The sequence below is a fragment of the Chionomys nivalis genome, chromosome 8 (assembly GCF_950005125.1).
Source record: "Chionomys nivalis chromosome 8, mChiNiv1.1, whole genome shotgun sequence".
Taxonomy (NCBI): Eukaryota; Metazoa; Chordata; class Mammalia; order Rodentia; family Cricetidae; genus Chionomys; species Chionomys nivalis.
This window is the reverse complement of record NC_080093.1, coordinates 70,065,340-70,083,057: the sequence shown is the minus strand read 5'-3', so window position 1 is coordinate 70,083,057 and position 17,718 is coordinate 70,065,340. Positions and strand designations below refer to the sequence as shown.

At 52.3% G+C, this 17,718-nt stretch overlaps 2 protein-coding genes across 2 annotated transcripts; both read left to right on the top strand.

Moving 5' to 3' along the window:
• Window positions 1-1,198: 1,198 nt before the first annotated feature.
• Mapk3 (mitogen-activated protein kinase 3) lies at window positions 1,199-7,535 on the top strand. Its single transcript, XM_057778053.1, has 9 exons — window positions 1,199-1,384; window positions 2,324-2,506; window positions 4,719-4,908; window positions 5,051-5,167; window positions 5,402-5,516; window positions 5,873-6,004; window positions 6,202-6,311; window positions 6,390-6,544; window positions 6,929-7,535. Exons 1-8 carry the CDS (start codon window positions 1,215-1,217, stop codon window positions 6,510-6,512), a joined length of 1,140 nt encoding a protein of 379 aa, XP_057634036.1. The 5' UTR covers window positions 1,199-1,214; the 3' UTR covers window positions 6,513-6,544; window positions 6,929-7,535.
• A 642-nt stretch (window positions 7,536-8,177) lies between these two features.
• On the top strand, window positions 8,178-17,682 carry Gdpd3 (glycerophosphodiester phosphodiesterase domain containing 3). The gene is made up of 10 exons (XM_057778899.1): window positions 8,178-8,316; window positions 8,603-8,645; window positions 8,856-8,991; window positions 9,067-9,112; window positions 9,227-9,345; window positions 9,423-9,512; window positions 10,477-10,610; window positions 13,158-13,217; window positions 13,320-13,371; window positions 17,536-17,682. Exons 1-10 carry the CDS (start codon window positions 8,178-8,180, stop codon window positions 17,680-17,682), a joined length of 966 nt encoding a protein of 321 aa, XP_057634882.1.
• Window positions 17,683-17,718: the final 36 nt, after the last annotated feature.

Here is a 17,718-nt window from a genome sequence, read left to right as displayed (position 1 = left end):
CCGCAGCGTTCTAGTGTGCCTCCACCTACCCCCTTCCAGATTGCTTCTTCATTAGGAAATGTAAGAAGAGATGATCTCCCAATACCATGTGGGGAGGAGCAGGACAAAGGTGTGGGCACTTTCTACCAAGCTTGACACCTGAGTTGAATACTGGACTCACTTGGTGGAAGGAATCAGGTGTCCTCTGATGACCACATGGGCTCTGTGGCATGCTCATGCCCCAGAACGCAAAATAAACAAATGAATAAGAAATATCACCAGGTATGGTGGTGCATGCCTTTAATCCCAGCACTCAGGAGGCAGAGGCAGGTGGATCTCTGGAAGTTTGAGGCCAGCCTGGTCTACAGAGTGAGTTCCAGAACAACCAAGGCTACACATAGAAACCCTGTCTCAAAAAAGCAACCAAAGAAAAGGTACAGAAGCTAGGCATGGCCGGGCGGTGGTGGCGCACACCTTTAATCCCAGCACTTGGGAGGCAGAGGCAGGCGGATCTCCGTGAGTTCGAGACCAGCCTGGTCTACAAGAGCTATTTCCAGGACAGGCTCCAAAACCACAGAGAAACCCTGTCTCGAAAAACCAAAAAAAAAAAAAAAAAAAAAAAAAGAAGCTAGGCATGGTGACACATGTCTTTAATCCCAGTGCTCTGAAGGTAGATCTCTACACGTTCTGCATGTCGTGGCCAACCTGGTCTACATAGTGAGCTCCGGGACAGTCTGGGCTATGCATAGAGACCCTGCTTTAAAAAAAAGAAAAAGAAAAAAGAATAGGAAGATGGAGATATGATGGCTCAAACCAGGTACTAGGGCGGTAAAGGCAGGAGGACTAGTTCAAGGCCAACTTCCAGCAGGTAGCCAGGATTACCACTGTCTCTACGAAAGAAGGTAAGAGGCAGGTCTCCAAAGGTAATGGAAACAGGGTGCGTTCCCTTAGCATCCCTGAGAGCCACTGGCCTCTCGGCCTGCAGAACTCTCCAGGCAGACCAGGGTACCCCAGTGGCCAAGGCATAGAAGGCCCAGGGTACCTAGGCGGGAAAGCCGGGCGCGCGCCTAGAAAACCACGTGACTCCTCGGGCCCGCGCAGGCTCGCCGGGCAAGCGCGGGGGCGGGGCGCGCGGGGGCGGGGGCGGAGCCTGGCGCGCGGCCCCGCGGGTGACAGGGAGGGCGGGAGGGGCGGGGCCGCGGGCGGGGCCGCGGGGGGAGGCGGGAGGAGTGGAGATGGCGGCGGCGGCGGCTCCGGGGGGCGGGGGCGGGGAGCCCCGGGGAGCCGCTGGGGTCGGCCCGGGGGTCCCGGGGGAGGTGGAGGTGGTGAAGGGACAGCCATTCGACGTGGGCCCACGCTACACGCAGCTGCAGTATATCGGCGAGGGCGCGTACGGCATGGTCAGGTGAGGGGGCGTCCCGGGGAGGGGGCTTCAGAGTGGGGGGATAGCAGGTGCGTGCCCGGGACGTGGGGGTCTGGGGAGTGTCGCAGGGAGGGATCATGCAGCGACTTCTGGGGGTCGGGCGCTACTTTCTCCGGGGAGGGGTTTTGGAGCTTTGAAGCCACCTTGGATTGTTAAGGGAGGGGCAGCTGGGGGACCCTAGAGAAACAGGGTGGCGCTAAGAGGATGAGTGTTCTTGCTGAAGGGGGAGTGAAGGACCCTTCAGAAGGTAGTGGGAGCCTTGGTTCCCCCTGGTGAGGCGGTGTCAGAGAGTTTTAGAAAGAAGAGCAAAGCTCAGGGTGGGGCAAACCTTTACACCCCTGCCCCTGACAAGGGCAGGAGCCCACAAAAGGATGAGGGTTCCGGAGGGGTGGGGGTCTACCTTATTTTGTGGGATACGGGGTTTGTGAGTTCTCGCTGCCCCACTCTGTGCTCTGGGCCTTTGTTCATGTGGGAACAGCCCTGCGACCCAGGTACCTCACAGAGACCTACCCCTCCTTATCTCTTTTCTCCTGTCCCATTACTGAATCTTCTAGCCTATATTGGCTTCGTCTACATCCTCCGCTCGGACTCCCATCCCCTCGCCCTGTCTTGGATTGAGAGAGCCCTGTTTGGGAAAGGGGAGGAGGGTGAGGGCAGCTAGAATGGAAGAGGGTCCAGGAGAAAGGAAGTCAGTGAGTGGTGGCCACTCTTCCTCTGTTTGTGAAGTCACTGAAAGGCTGCCTGGCTGGTCCCCAGCTTTTCCCCTGGAGATTCCAGGCCTTCACAGCAGGAAGGAGCCAGCATTGTTTACAACTTGGCCAGAGCCCTCTCCTGCTCTCTCCCTGGCCCTGCCAAGGCCTGGGTGGGGCCGCCAGGCCTGGATTCCCCCTTTGCAAGGCCACATCTCTCTGGCCCTTTCAGCTCTGCTTATGACCACGTGCGCAAGACTCGAGTGGCCATCAAGAAGATCAGCCCCTTCGAGCACCAGACCTACTGCCAGCGTACACTGAGGGAGATCCAGATCTTGCTGCGATTCCGCCATGAGAATGTCATAGGCATCAGAGACATCCTCAGAGCACCCACCCTGGAAGCTATGAGGGATGTGTATCCTCCAGCTTGGTCACAGCCCCGAAGCTAGATCGGGGGACTTGGGTTCACTTCTTTTGTGACACCCAGCAAAAATAACTTTAGCAGAGAGCCCACAGCGCATAAGCACACACTGGCAGGCCTTCAGTGGATCCTGGTGTGTAGCAGCCAAGTGAGGTGGCCTTGGACAAGTTGGTTTTGCGCTGTGTCCCAGTATGGTATTGTGTGGGGGAAGTGCTGGGCAAAATGATCTGTATGGGCGCTTTGTCTACCGACATCTGCAGTTCTGTGACATGACCCAGTCTCTGCCCACAGCCCATTCTTGCTTAACAGACTCATGATTCTTTCTTTGGAGATCTCAGCCTGGAAGGCAGGCGGGGAAGAACGCTGGCATTGGGCATGCCTAGGGTTTTGATGGTACTAATTCAACCTTCTAACGTCCCTGAGGGATGAACTGTGCCACTTCCATTTCAAAGATGAGGAAACTGAGGCCCTCATGGGAAGTTTGGCAGTGCCTTCTGAGGGACGGGGTGTGAGGGGGAGCGTGTGGAGTCTTTGAAACCACTGTGTATTGTTAAGAAGGAACATCTGGGGGGGGCTCTAGAGTCACAGGGTGGAGCCAAGTCTTTGCACCCCTGTTCCTGGCTTCACCAAGGGCACAAGGAAGGATAAGGGGGCTGGAGGGTCTGTCTGGATTAGAAAGCAGAAAATTGGCTGTTTCTCGCTTCCTCTCTTCCCAGATGGCTTTCTTGGAGCCTTCCTACTTTTCTGAGAGCCCCACCCTAATTACCTGTGGACTTGCACTTTGCCCAGGGAATGCAGTCCAGCCTTTGTTGCCCTTGCTTGATACTGCTTGCCTAGTTCAAATATCTAGTTCATTGTCCATATCTACTTCCTGCTTGGCTGCCATGTTAGCAGTCCGTAACACCCGTGGCCTCTTCCCTACCTAACCCCTCCCAGTCCCAGGATTCATTGGACAGCATCTGTATCTCTCCTCACGTGAAATCTCTACACTCTGGCTTGCGGTGTGATCTTAAGCGGGTCACTGCACCTCTAGACTCCCACACTCACGAAGCAGCAGGGTTGGGCCATGTGCTGCTGTTTTTATTGAGAAAGGACCTCACTTTCTCTGGCTAGCCTGAAATACAGGATATAGTTCAGGCTAGCCTGGAACTCAGAGGTCCAGGTGCCTTTGCCTCCCAGGTACCACCAGGCCCAGCTCCCATGTCCTGTGTAGGACAGTCCAGGCTTCCTTTTTGAGAGAGTATCACTATGTTTCCCTGCTTGGCCTGAGGCTAACTTATTAGACCACGCTGGCCTTAAATTTCTAGGGAATAATCCTCTTGCGCCTGCCTCTCAAGTGTGGGATTACAAGAATGAGGTTTGGTGCTCAGCCCCTGGCTGCTCCTCCAAAGTCAGGCAAGATGACATTTACTTTGTTTGTTTGTTTTGCTTTGGTTTTTTGGTTTTTCAAGACAGGGTTTCTCTGTGTTTTCCGTGGATATTCTGGAACTCACTCTGTAGTCCAGGCTGGCCTCAAACTCACAAGAGGTCCACCTGCCTCTGCCTTCTGAGTGCTGGGATTAAAGGCGTGTGCACCACCACCCAGCTGTTTGTGCTGAATCTTTGTTTTATCTTCAAGTCTAAAGGGACTTTTCGTTCTCCGCCTTCTGGTGTATGGTCACTCCGGAGGAGCATGGTTGGGAGGGAGTGTCTCCTCACTTTTCTGGCACAAATCATTCCCATAAGGCAGGCATTTATTTTAAAGCAAACAGTTACTGTGTGCCAGATGGCGTTCATGCATTATCTCATTTAACCCACTCAGCCTCCACATGGCTGGACCCATAGAGTAACAGCGTGTTTTGTTTGCTGAGCATCTCCATGGGGCATCTTTTTCCTCACAGCCGGCTCTAAGGCACAGTTACTCTCCCTGCTTGTCAGATGAGGAATCTGAGACGTGGACAGGTAGAATGGGCACACCAGACATGAGTGGGTTAACTCAGAACTGCTGTTCCTCTGAAGCTCTCCCGCTGCAATCCGTCAGTACCCTCATTTGCCCCATAGGGAAACTGAGGGCCCAGAATAGATGTGCTCCAGGCTTCGCTTTGTAAGGCTCATGAGGCCAAGGGGCCCTCGCTGGAAGGAGTATGTGACCTTCTGGTCAGAACCTGTTTTCCTTAACAAAGTCTCCTGCTGCCCCCAACCTGGGGGTCTCTGGAATCCTCCTCAGCTACATTGTTCAGGACCTCATGGAGACAGACCTGTACAAGCTGCTAAAGAGCCAGCAGCTGAGCAATGACCACATCTGCTACTTCCTCTACCAGATCCTTCGGGGCCTCAAGTATATCCACTCAGCTAACGTGCTCCACCGGGATCTGAAGCCCTCCAACCTGCTTATCAACACCACCTGCGACCTTAAGGTCAGAGGCTGCATGCCTGCCTCCTCTTCCCTGGGTGTGGGACACCACCAGTAGAAGCATCCTTGGCGCACGGCGAGCAGGGGCACCTCCTGCGCTGTGGGGGCCTTAAGCACCTAACTCAGTGGCCTGGGTTTGATTCCAGATCTGTGATTTTGGCCTGGCCCGGATCGCTGACCCTGAACATGACCACACAGGCTTCCTGACGGAGTATGTGGCCACACGCTGGTACCGAGCCCCAGAGATCATGCTTAACTCCAAGGTAGGAAAGCAGCCCACTTTTACAAGAAAGTCCTGGAGCTATCTCTGGGCCTTGGCATAAGCCCTTTGGCCTTGGGCTCTGGCAAAATGTAGAAATTGGAGATTAGAGATTTCCTAGCCTCTGTTCTCTGCCCTTTGCTTGGTGTTGGATCTAAGTTGGTTGTAGTGCTTGGCCCAAATGCCAAGAAGGCACTGATAAGGCTGACCGAGGAGCTGAGCATATTCTCCTCCCCAGGGCTACACCAAATCCATTGACATCTGGTCTGTGGGCTGCATTCTGGCTGAGATGCTCTCCAACCGGCCCATCTTCCCTGGCAAGCACTACCTGGACCAGCTCAACCACATTCTAGGTGAGATGACCTGACTGGCTCACAGGGATGGGAGTTACCGGAGATGACGTTACTGGAGGGTGAGAATTGGGGTACCACATGTGGAGCCTCCCCAGCATCTCACAGTATTTCTGTAAGGTGTTCTTTCCCATTTGAAAGATGGGAAAAGCAAGGCTAAGGCCTACACCTAAGGAAGACTGCAGTCAGGATTTGAGCCCAGCACTCCCTGGTCCTCAGCTCCTTGCTTCCGTCACTGCCCCAGTGGGTTGATGAGGAGGTGGCTGCAGGTGGCTGGGCTTGGGTTCCTGTTCTTGCTTCCTGACCTGTTCCCAAAAACAGGACTTGGTATCTTAGCAAAACAACTGGTTTGTCCACAGGTATCTTGGGCTCCCCATCCCAGGAGGACCTTAATTGTATCATCAACATGAAGGCCCGAAACTATCTACAATCTCTGCCCTCGAAAACTAAGGTGGCTTGGGCCAAGCTTTTCCCCAAATCTGACTCCAAAGGTGAGTGAGACAAAGGACTGGAGGTAGGCGAGAGCCCAGCGGCAAAGCTGTATTATCCTAAGGCCTGCCTCAGTAACAAAGAAAGGTGTATTATCCTAAGGCCTGCCTCAGTAAATAGGCCCCTGGGCACGGGACAGGTGCTGCCTTTGGGAGCTCCTTCAGCTGTTTTCACGACTGCTACTCCTGCCTTGCCTTAGCACTTGACCTGCTGGACCGGATGTTAACCTTCAACCCCAACAAGCGCATCACTGTAGAGGAAGCGCTGGCTCACCCGTACCTGGAACAGTACTATGACCCAACAGATGAGGTGGGCTGGCCACCAGGAGCTGGGAGGGGCATCAGTATCCCCAGTGCTGGCCTGTGCCTTATTGTCTTTGCCCCCTAGCCAGTGGCTGAGGAGCCCTTCACCTTTGACATGGAGCTGGATGATCTCCCCAAGGAGCGGCTGAAGGAACTGATCTTCCAAGAGACAGCCCGCTTCCAGCCAGGGGCCTCAGAGGCCCCCTAACAAGAACAGACACCCCTGTCCCCCGGGACCTGGTGAGTGGCTCACAATGCCCTTGGCTGCCTAGCCTGGGTGCCTCATCCATGTGTGTGGTAGCAACAGAAGGGCCAGGGCTGGCTAGTCATTTGCGGCCCACCTGGTCCTTTGTAAACCACTCCTCGCGCCCCGTCCGTCTCCTGCTGTCATCAGCATCCACTGGAGACCCACAAAGGCGAGGGATCCTCCCGCTCTGAGGAGCCACCCCAGGCCTTAGGACGGGGTGCACCACGATGGCTTTGAGAGGAGGTAGCAGTCACGGTAGCACTTGGTGGTGGCTGCTGTTGCTGCAGAGGAGGGAGCCAAGACCCACGGGCCGATCAAAGGCACTGGCCTCGGGCTCAGTGGGGTCTCCCCAGCTCACTTTGCTCTTCTTCCTTCAGGTCCTGCTCCTACCTGGTCCTTCTCTGCAAATCGTTAGTAATGAACTTTGCTCAACCCGGACCCTGGCAGCCCAGGCTGGACCGAGGGTGGGCCTGGCCATCTTCTTCCACTCCGCTGGGATCTCCTGCTTCAGGCAGGCTCCCCTCACCCCAACCCCTGCCCCATCTCCCTGGGGCCTAAGTGGTGAGGTGGCCCCAGAGCTGATCTCCGCTGCTCTGCCTTTATCTACCCCTGCTAGCCCTGGCTCTGGCAGACCATTCTGGAACGGAAGGGCCATGACTGCCCTAGGACCTGTGCTACAGAGGGGTGGAGGGCACTGAGTAGGGACCCAGGCTAAGCTCTGCCCTACTCAACTTGTTGGAACCCCACCCTGTTTTCCCCGAAGGAACATTCCTAAGTCTCAAGGGCTAGTTTCCCTGAGGAGCCAGGCCAGGCCAAACCCTCTCCCTCTCAAAGCTGCCACATGTAACGCCCTTGCTGCTTCTGTGTGTGGGTTATTGGAAGTGGAGGTGGGGCCCGCGGAGAGCTGGTGCCCCTCCCCACCTCCCCGTGCCTGTATCTAATATATAAATATAGAGATGTGTATATGGATGTCCCTGCCTCCGTCTCTGTGTGCCAATGCTACCCCTAGTGTGCTGCTTTCACGACTGACCCCTGCATGCAGCTGTGGCCTCACATGGCCCTGTGGTCTTTGGCTCAGCTGGCCAGGGGTGAGGATGGGTTATAAGGTGCTCCAGACTCCTGGAAAGGGGTCAGTTTTCTTTCAGTCACTGTGTTCCCTAACAGCTTCCTGTTTAACTGGCTGGGGTGATTTGTCGTGACTCAGGGGCACCCTGCACCCCAACATTCCTGGGAAGTGGCAAAGGTAGTTAACAGATCCTGGCCACAAGCACTCATGGAAAACAGGAAGTTCTAAAAATGGTGAGGGGAGTTGCTCACCCCCCCCACACACACACACACAGTCAAGAACAGAAGGGGTACTGGGATCTACAGAAGGTCTGTGGACATGAAGCCCAGGGCTGCCTGGGTTCCTGTGCCTGCCCCAGCTCTGGGGCATACTGCAGTCTGGCCGAGTGCCAGCGGCATAGCAGCAGGCTCAGCAGGTCCTGGGGCGTGGTGCTGCCCAATAGTGGAGCCAGCCTACACCGGCTCAGCGGGCAGACTCAGCAGCAGGCAGCAGCAGACAACAGAGCCCTCTGGGACTGGGGAGGCTGTGCTGTGGCAGGCACCTGCGGTGGGAGTGAGGCTATGATCCCTATCCTGTACTTGGCTCTGCCCACCCTGGGCAGCTACATCATGCTCTCCTTCTTCTTCTTGCGCCGACCTCATCTGCTGCACACAACCCGGGCTCCCACCTTCCCTATCCGCCTGGCTGCCCACCGTGGAGGTGAGCTGAGTCAGGGAGGCGGGAGGCGCTGGCAGCCACTTGGGGCGGTGTGAGCCTAAGAAGACAGGTGCCACAGTGGGCAGCACATAGCAGAGGTGCAAGCGGGAGTGAATGAAATAAAGACAGAGGTGAGGAGAGCCATGGGGGCCTGGGAGGCACGGAGCAGGGAGGGAGAGCCAGTTCAGCATGGCTGATGGGAAGAGAGGTAGCAAGTAGGAAACCATCAGGAAGAAAGGAAGGAAGGTCAGGCCAGGCCCTAGGGACCCACCCAAACTGCCTCACACAGGGTCCGGAGAGCGGCTAGAGAACACCATGGAGGCTATAGAGAAGTAAGTCTGACATGTAAGGTTGTGGGGTGAGCTCTGCAAGGCAACCAAGGGTGCTATTTATCCACTTCCTAATTTGGGTGTCTTGAAGCCCCTGGAATTGTACAGGTGGGGTCATATGTCCCACCATAAATTCTGTCCCAGTATCTCCCCTCCACTACATGCCCTGGTCCTTCCCTTGTCCTCCTCCCCCACCAACCTTGGCTCCCATAGTTCCATGGCCCAGCGAGCAGATATCTTGGAACTTGACTGCCAGCTCACACGGGATGGCGTGGTAGTAGTGTCACACGACAAGAACCTGTCCCGCCAGTCGGGCCTAAATAAGGATGTGGACAGCCTGGACTTCCAGGTGAGCTCTGCAGCCCCTCATACTGAGAACTGACGCTCGTGCACGTGTCCTGATGTCAGTCTCTGCCCTCCACAGGAGCTGCCCCTCTACAAGACAGAACTGGAGATTTATTTCTCACCAGGTAGGGTGTGGACAGTCAGCCTCGCACTGCTTAGCCACCTCTCATATACTCTCCCTACCCCCACACAGCTCATCTATCTTACTCTGACCCCAGTTTTTGTGCCCCAACTCCCAGGCCATTTTGCCCATGGGTCTGATCGGCACATGATACGGTTGGAGGATATATTCCAGAAATTTCCAAGGATTCCCGCGATTGTGGAGATCAAAGAAAAAAATGAAGAGCTCATTCACAAGGTGGTACTGAAGCCAGGCAGGTGAGGGCAGGTCCAAGAGAGGCCTGGCTTCCCTTACTCCCTGTGTTCCCATCCTAGGTAGCCAACCTGGCTAGGAGTTTTGACCGCAGTGAGATTACTATTTGGGCTTCAGAGAAGAACTCAATCATGAGGAAGTGCAAGGCTGCCGTGAGTCCCTCTTTCTCTGCTATGGGGCTAGAAGCCACCCAGTCCAAGGAGCCTACGCTAGAAGGGCCCAGCATGGCCCCTGGAACTAGGTTTGAGCACAGTCCCCAAGAGTAGGATTTGGAGAAGTAGGAGAGCGTGACTGTGTGCACTGGTGCCATGCGGCCAGTTCTAGGGAACCCCCAGTACTGGCTGTGCTGGTCAGCTGTTACGGTAACAGAACCTCAGGAAACACTGGCTGTGTTGGTCAGTGTTACTGTAACAGAACCTCAGGAAACACTGGCTAGGCTGGTCGGTTGTTACTGTAACAGAACCTCAGGAAACACTGGCTAGGCTGGTCGGTTGTTACTGTAACAGAACCTCAGGAAACACTGGCTAGGCTGGTCGGTTGTTACTGTAACAGAACCTCAGGAAACACTGGCTAGGCTGGTCGGTTGTTACTGTAACAGAACCTCAGGAAACACTGGCTAGGCTGGTCGGTTGTTACTGTAACAGAACCTCAGGAAACACTGGCTAGGCTGGTCGGTTGTTACTGTAACAGAACCTCAGGAAACATCTCATGGCTCACAGTTTTGGAGACTTTAACCCACAGTAGTCACTTTGGTCCAATTGCTAGAGGTAGAGGGCATGAGAAACAGCCACTCGCTAATGGCGGCTGAGAAGTGAAGACAGTGCCTGGTCTGGCTTCTTCCTTTTTCTCCTTTTGTTTCATCCAGACTCCTAGCCTACAGAGATGGCACTGCCCACATTCAGGGTAGGGTTCCTCCCTCCCCTAGCTAATTCTGTGGAAACATCCTCAGACACCCCACAGGTGTGTTTCACCAAACTCCAAGGTACTACTTCTTAATCAAGTTAACAGAATTAACCATTACACTGTTCAAGGTGTGACTTTGATGTCCTGCCTGGTCCCCTTGGCCCATGCCAACTCTGCTGGTCCCCACTTCTCACTTCTCTCCTTGCCACCCAGAACTCTGACATGCCAATGGCCTTTACCATATTGCGATCAATCTGGATACTTCTGCTCTACTACCTGGGGCTGCTGCCTTTTGTCTCCATTCCTGAGAAGTTTTTCTTGTGCTTCCTGCCCACCATCATCAACAGGTACCAGGGGTGAGAGGGGGCTTGGAAACACCCTGCTCAGGCCACACTGCCCAGGACCTGTGGAGGAGACCCAGGATCCCCAGTTCCCTAAGAGTCCCCCAAGAGTCTTTAAATAGTGTGTGTGCGCGTGCATGTATGTGTGTGTGCGCGCGTGTGTACATATGCCCACCTCATGTGTGCAGTGACCTACAGAGGCCAGAAGAGGGTGTCAGATCCCCCAGAACTGGAGTTACAGGTGGTTATGAACAGCACATGAGTGCTTAGAGCCAAATTCAGGTCCTCTGAACGAACAGCAAGTGGTCTTAACCACTGAGCCATCTCTCCAGCCCCAAGGCCCTTTAGAGAGGGCAGTGTTTTGTTTTATTGAGACAGAGTTTCATGTATATTAAGCTGGCCTGGAACTAAGTAGCTGAGGAAGGCACTGAATTTTTTTTTTTTTTTTTTTTTTTTTTTTTGGTTTTTCGAGACAGGGTTTCTCTGTGGTTTTGGAGCCTGTCCTGGAACTAGCTCTTGTAGACCAGGCTGGTCTCGAACTCCCAGAGATCCGCCTGCCTCTGCCTCCCAAGTGCTGGGATTAAAGGCGTGCACCACCACCGCCCGGCTAAGGCACTGAATTTTTAATCCTCCTGCCTCCACATCACTAGAGCTGCAGTTATAGTCATATACCACCACAGCTGGTTCTAGTCAGGGCCAGACACTGAACCCAAGGCTTTTTGTTTTGTTTTGTTTTTTTATTTTTCGAGACAGGGTTTCTCTGTGGTTTTGGAGCCTGTCCTGGAACTAGCTCTGTAGACCAGGCTGGTCTCGAACTCACAGAGATCCGCCTGGGAGTAAAGGCATGCGCCACCACCACCCGGTGAATGCAAGGCTTTGTATGTACTTGGGGAACAATCTACCAACTGAGTCACATCCTGGCTTGTTTGTTTGTTTGTTTGAATTTGTTATGGGGTGTGTGTGTGCGTGCCATGGTGTGCATATGGAGGCCAGAGACAACCCTCTTTCCGCCTTTGTGTAGGTTCCGGGGACTGGACTCAGGTTGCTAGGGTTTCATGGCAAGGGCCTTTATTCACTAAGCCAGTGTTTCTCAACCTATGGGTCGAGACCCCTTTGGGGAATGAATGACCCTTTCACAGGGGTAGCCTAAAATCATCAGAAAACACGGGTATCTACATCATGATTTATAATGGTAGCAAAACTATAGTTATGAAGTAGCAATGAAACTAACTTTATGTTTGGGGTCACCACAACGTGAGGAACTATACTGAAGGGGCACAGCACTAGGAAACCCCCACACTAAGCCATTGAAAAGGGATGATCTTGTTTTTTTGAAACAAGGGTCTCACTATGTAGTCCAGGCTCGCCTCAAATTCTCAGTCCTCCTGCTTCAGCCTCCTTAGTGCTGGGATTATGGGCCTGCACACTGTAGTTCTTGCCTGGCATTCATGAAAACTAGAGGGTCTGTGACCCCTTGACTTACAGGCAAGTATGTTATCAGTATGCAGTTGTAGAAGAAATTCACTCACTCAATACGTTGATGGCAAATGTCTCTGGTCAGTATAGCTGTAGTACATGATAACGTGGGCAGGCCAGTCTAGTGCCTGGGTCAGGCCCTCTGGGCTTACAGCCTGGCTTTCTCCTTCTCTAAAGGTGAGTCAGTCCACTGTGCAGCAAGCAGCACTGTTAACAAAGTAATGTAAGGGGAAGTATTAGGAACTAGATACTTCCTTAGCCGGGTGGGAGGGGGCCTGCCTCGTCCTTGGCCTTTTTGACAACTTCTCCAGGATTGTCCCCAAAGCTCTGGTTCCGCTATGTGGTTCTCAAGAAAGCTAGCTAGCCACACAGCCCTTCCATTGCACTGGCAGTGTTTTACACAGGGTTAAAGGTTTTCACAGACTCGGGGAGTATTTGACCTTTATCTTATAGTAGCCCGTCCTGGGAGGGAAGAGGCACGACAGCCCTGTTAGTGTCAGCTATGCTGAGAGTTTCTGTGACTTGCCCAGGGTCACACAGCTTGAAATACTCCAGAGCCTGACCTAGGACATGGCTCTAAAATCACCCAGGGAGGAAAATAAGCCGTGACAAGAAGCAGTATCTCATCTGAAACAGCTGTCCACGTTTGGGCACTGTGTCAAACACCTGTAATCCCAGCACTCATGAGGCCAAGGCCAGAGGGTTGCAAGTTCCAGGCCAGCCTCAGCTACTCTTAAAACCCCACACAGACTCAACCAGGAGGACCCCCGTGACGTCCTGGAATCAAGTTGGTTCCAGGCCCATCGCTGATGCACTTCTGACCCCCAGCGTGTCCCACTGTCTAAACTCAGTTCCCTGTGCTGAAGACAGGAAGAGGGACAAGCTCTTAAACCAACGACTCCAGGACACAGTGGGCTCTCACTGAGGGATGAATTATTCCTCCAGGCAGCTTCATAGTTTCTTCAGGCTAGGCCAGGGGTGCACTGGTCAAGGAGTCATTCCCACCACACCCCTGTGACGGGGGTAGAGGGGGCACAGACAACACCGAGGAGCTGACCTCACCAGTTCTCTCCACAGGACTTACTTCCCATTTTCCTGTGGATGGATGAACCAGCTGTCAGCTGCAGTTACAAAATGGTGAGGCAGGCAGGGCTGCCGGGTGGAGGTATCACACAGGGACCTGCTACTGTCCTTTGTCTCCTCTCATCGTTGCCTTTGCCATCCCCATCCTTCCCCAAGGATCATCATGAGGAAGAGTCTGATTCAGCACTTGCAGGACCGTGGGGTGCAGGTGAGGACTCCGAAACTACCCCAGCAAGGAGCTGGTTCCCAGTATATACCTGGTAGCACAATCTCCATCACACTGCAATCGGAGATGGATCATTGGGCAGGATCCCACCCCTGAGTCTCAGTTTCTTTGCCTATAAAATGCAGAGAATGAGCCAGGCAGTGGTGGCGCATGCCTTTAAATCTAGCACTTGGGAGGCAGAGGCAGGTAGAGCTCTGAGTTCAAGGCCAGCCTGGTCTACAGAGCAAGTTCCAGAACAGCGAGGAAAGAAACTTGAGAAACACAGTGAAACCCTGTCTTGAGCCCGTTTGAATGCAGAGAATGGTACCTGTAGCTCTTTTGAATGTGCACCTGGGATTAATCAGGGATTGATAACCTAGCGTCTGCTGGAAAGGCGCTGGGAAACCAGGCCCAGCCCACCCTGTTGCTCTGCCTTCATCAGTGGTCTATGGGAATAGTGAAGGCATTTTGGTTTGGGTTTTGGTGGGTTTTTTTGTTTTATTTTTTATGTGTAATAAGTATTTTGCCTATATATATCTGGCCTGGCGTTGAGGCCAGAAGATGGTGTCAACTCCCTTGAAGTCGTGGTTACAAATAGTTTTGAGCTGCCATGCAGATACTGGGATCAAATCTATCCCCTCTGGAAGGGCAGAGTGCTTTTAACTGCTCAACTATTTCACTGGCCCCTTTTTGTTGTTGTTGTTTTGAGGCAAGGTGTCACCATATAACTCCTGTTCTGTAGACCAACCTGTCCTCTGACTCCCAGAGATCCGCCTTTCTCTGTCTCTTGAGTGCTGGGATTAAAGGCGTGCGTCACTATGCCTGGCCATGGTTTTGTTTTCATTTTTTTATTGTCTTATTTTATGTGTATGGGTGTTTTGCATGTATGTATACCTGTGTACCACATGTGTGCCTGGTACCCAAAGAAGTCAGAAGAGGACATCAGATACCCTGGAAGTGTAGTTACAAATGGCTGTGAGCCACCATGTGGGTGCTGGGAATCCAAGCAAGGTCCTCAACTAGTGCTCTTAATCACTGAGCCGTGTCTCTAGCCCCTGTTTTTTTTTTTTTTTTTTTTTTTGTAGACCAGGCTGGCCTCAAACTCATGGCAATCATCCTGCCCCTGCCTCCATAATGGTGGAGTTACAGGCATAAACTACTGTGCCTGACCTTGGACATTAAATCAGCAAGCCTCATTGAGATGGTTCCAGGCATTTACCTGGGTTGAGAGCTTTCTACCAAATGTGGGGAAAAGAAATGAAGACCGACAACCCCATGCGGGATGTGATATCACAGCTAAGGACAGGAGTCAGTGCTATGGGTCATGGGCAGACGGAGGTGGGATCAGTCAGAAGAAGGACAGAGGAAGACAGCTCTTGAGGAGAAGGACATGACAGGCAGGCATCTCCAGAGCTAAAGCTTGGAGGAGCAAAAGTCTGGGCTCAGAGGAACTGGGTGGGTTCCCTAGGCTAAGGGCAGCAGAGGTCAGTTAGGCCCATGGCCTCACATCCAGCAGGACCGTGATCCTCAGCACCCAGGAAGGGAAGCTTTTGAAGGCTGGTGCAGGAAACCCAATCTAGATAATTCACAGAGTGAGACTCACTTGTTCACAACATGGCGACCCTATGATGATGGGGAGAGTGTCATTAAGAGCCTGAGGCCATCATGGACAGGAGTCAACCTTGGGTGACAAGAGCAGGGAGAGGCCAGGCTTGGCTCCTGCCTGTCCTGGTGTCAGTGAGGCTCTAGAGAACAGCTCTTCCTTACCAGCCCTCGCTCACCGCTGACCTCCACGTGTTTAAAGATGGGACCCTCATCTGTGAAACCCAGACAGCAGAGATCCGGTGAGCTCCTGGAATCAAATCCCATGTCATCCAGGTGCCCTGGCCCACATACCTAATCCATGGGAAACTGAGGCAGGAGGATGGTGAGTTTTAGATCAGTTTGGGCTAAATAACATTCCTTGCCTCAAAAGAACAAGACATGTGACTAGAGAGATAGAAGAAAGAAAAAAAGCAAACAGGAAAAAACCCAAGAGACAAAACAAAGACAAACAAGGAGGGCAGTACAATGGCTCAAGGGCTTAAAGGCTTCTGCTGTCAAACCTGATGACCTGGGTTTGACCCGTAACTCCTACGAGCTATCCTCTGACCCACACACCCGGGATGCTGTGCATCCACCCCCACGTAAACAAACATAATCAGATGCTTAAAAATTAAAACCCAGTGGCTGGGGGTGTGGCTCAGCGGGCAGGGCGCTTGCCTAGCACCCACAAAGCCTAGGTTCAGTCGCCAGCACCAGGTAACATACATAGTGGCTCTCTGCTGAGAACGCTGGCTGCTCTTCTGCTTTTATTTTTTTAATTTAATTTAATTTAATTAATTAATTAATTTATTTTGGTTTTTCGAGACAGGGTTTCTCTGTGGTTTTGGAGCCTGTCCTGGAACTAGCTCTTATAGACCAGGCTGGTCTCGAACTCACAGAGATCCGCCTGCCTCTGCCTCCCGAGTGCTGGGATTAAAGGCGTGCGCCACCACCGCCCGGCCTGGCTGCTCTTCTGGCGCACCCAAGTTTGGCTCCCAGCACCCCTAATCAGTGGTTCACAATCAGTAGCTCCAGCTCCCAGGGATCAGATGCCCTCTTCTGGACTCTGTTGGTAACAGACATAACACCATACCTATAAAATAAATAAGTAAACCTTTTAAACAATTTAAATACAAATAAATCATAAAAAAACAACAACAAAAAGCAAAACAGAAACAAAACAACAGGTATAACCTGAGCACCAGGATACGGAAGAAGAATGACAGACGTTCGAGGTCACCACCAGCTGCGTAGAGAGTTTGAGGCCAGCTTGGTTACAAGAGACCCTAACAGAGAGACGAGACCTAGGAAACTGTAAAATAATTAGTGATAGGCTGTTGAGTATTCAACTTAAAAAAATATATTACATTTGTATGTGTGTGTGTGTGTTGTGTGTATGTGGGAGGTGCACATCCCACAGCGCGCACACAGAGGTCAGAGAGTCAGTTATAGGACTTTCCTTCTACCTTGTGGATGCTGGAGATAAATCTCAGGTCCTTGGGTGCCTTTACCTGCTGAGTCACTTCACTGGCCCTGGGTTGTGTTGTTTGTTTTGTTTTCCAGGGCTTTGGAAACAGTGTTACACCATTGAGCAACATCCCCAGCTCTTGGGTTGTTTGTTTGTGACAGGTCTCATGTAGCCCAGGCTGGCCCTTGACCAACTCCCTATAGAGCAGAGGGTGTCCTTGAACTCCTTTTCCTCCTGACTCTTGCTTCTTAGTGCCATAAAAAGAAACAAGCACCCACCACTGCACCCAGATTTCACCTTCTGTTTTGTTTTTCAAGACAGGATTTCTCTGTTTAACAGTCCTGGCTGTCCTCGAACTCACAGAGATCGGCCTCTTCTGCCTCCCAAGTGTTGGGATTAAAGTCGTCCACCTAGCTTTTACCTTTGTTTTTAATAGAATTTCTTACTTGTTTTGAGACAAAGTCATTCTATAACCCTGGCTGGCCTAAAACTTACTGTATAAACCAGGCTGCCCTGGAACTCACAGAGATTCACCTGCCTCTGCCCTCCTGAGTGTTGAGACTCCTTAATTTTAAGTTCATGCACTTATTTATGTATTTATTTTTGAGGCAGGTCTTGCTATATAACTCTGGCTGGCCAGCTACTCACTGTAACCCAGATGGCTTCAGAGTCTTCCACCCTCTTGCCTCAGCTTCCCGAGTGCAGGGCTTATAGGTACACACTGCAACACTTGACTCTAAGATCATACAATTTAAGTTTTGATAACAGTTGTGGGGTTTTTGTCTTGGTTTGATTTGGTTTTGTTTTTTTTGAGACAAGGTTTCTCTGTGTAGCCCTAGCTGCCCTGGAACTCATTCTGTAGACCAGGCTGGTCTCAAACTCAGAGATCTGCCTGCCTCTGTGTCCCCAGTGCTGTAATTAAAGGTGTGTGCCACCACTGTCCGTCAATAATAACTATGTTTAATAACCAGTCTGAAAATTCCTAAAAAGGTTACCATCAGCTCCAGCTCACCATTGCTGAGAAGTCTGTGCAGAAGAGGGGGTGCCACCTCCTGGAAGTTAAAGGAAGCATTGGGTAGATTTGGAAACTAAGTTGGTCCTTCTTTCCCGCTCAGGTGCTATTTTGGTGCCTTAATGAAGAATCGGATTTTGAAGTGGCCTTCAATCTGGGGGCCAATGGTGTCATGACTGATTTCCCCACAGCCCTGAGACACTACCTAGACAAGAAGGAAGAACCAAAGCCCCCTGCCTCCTCAATCTGAGGCCTGTTCTCTCTTTAAGAAAAATAAATATTTTCT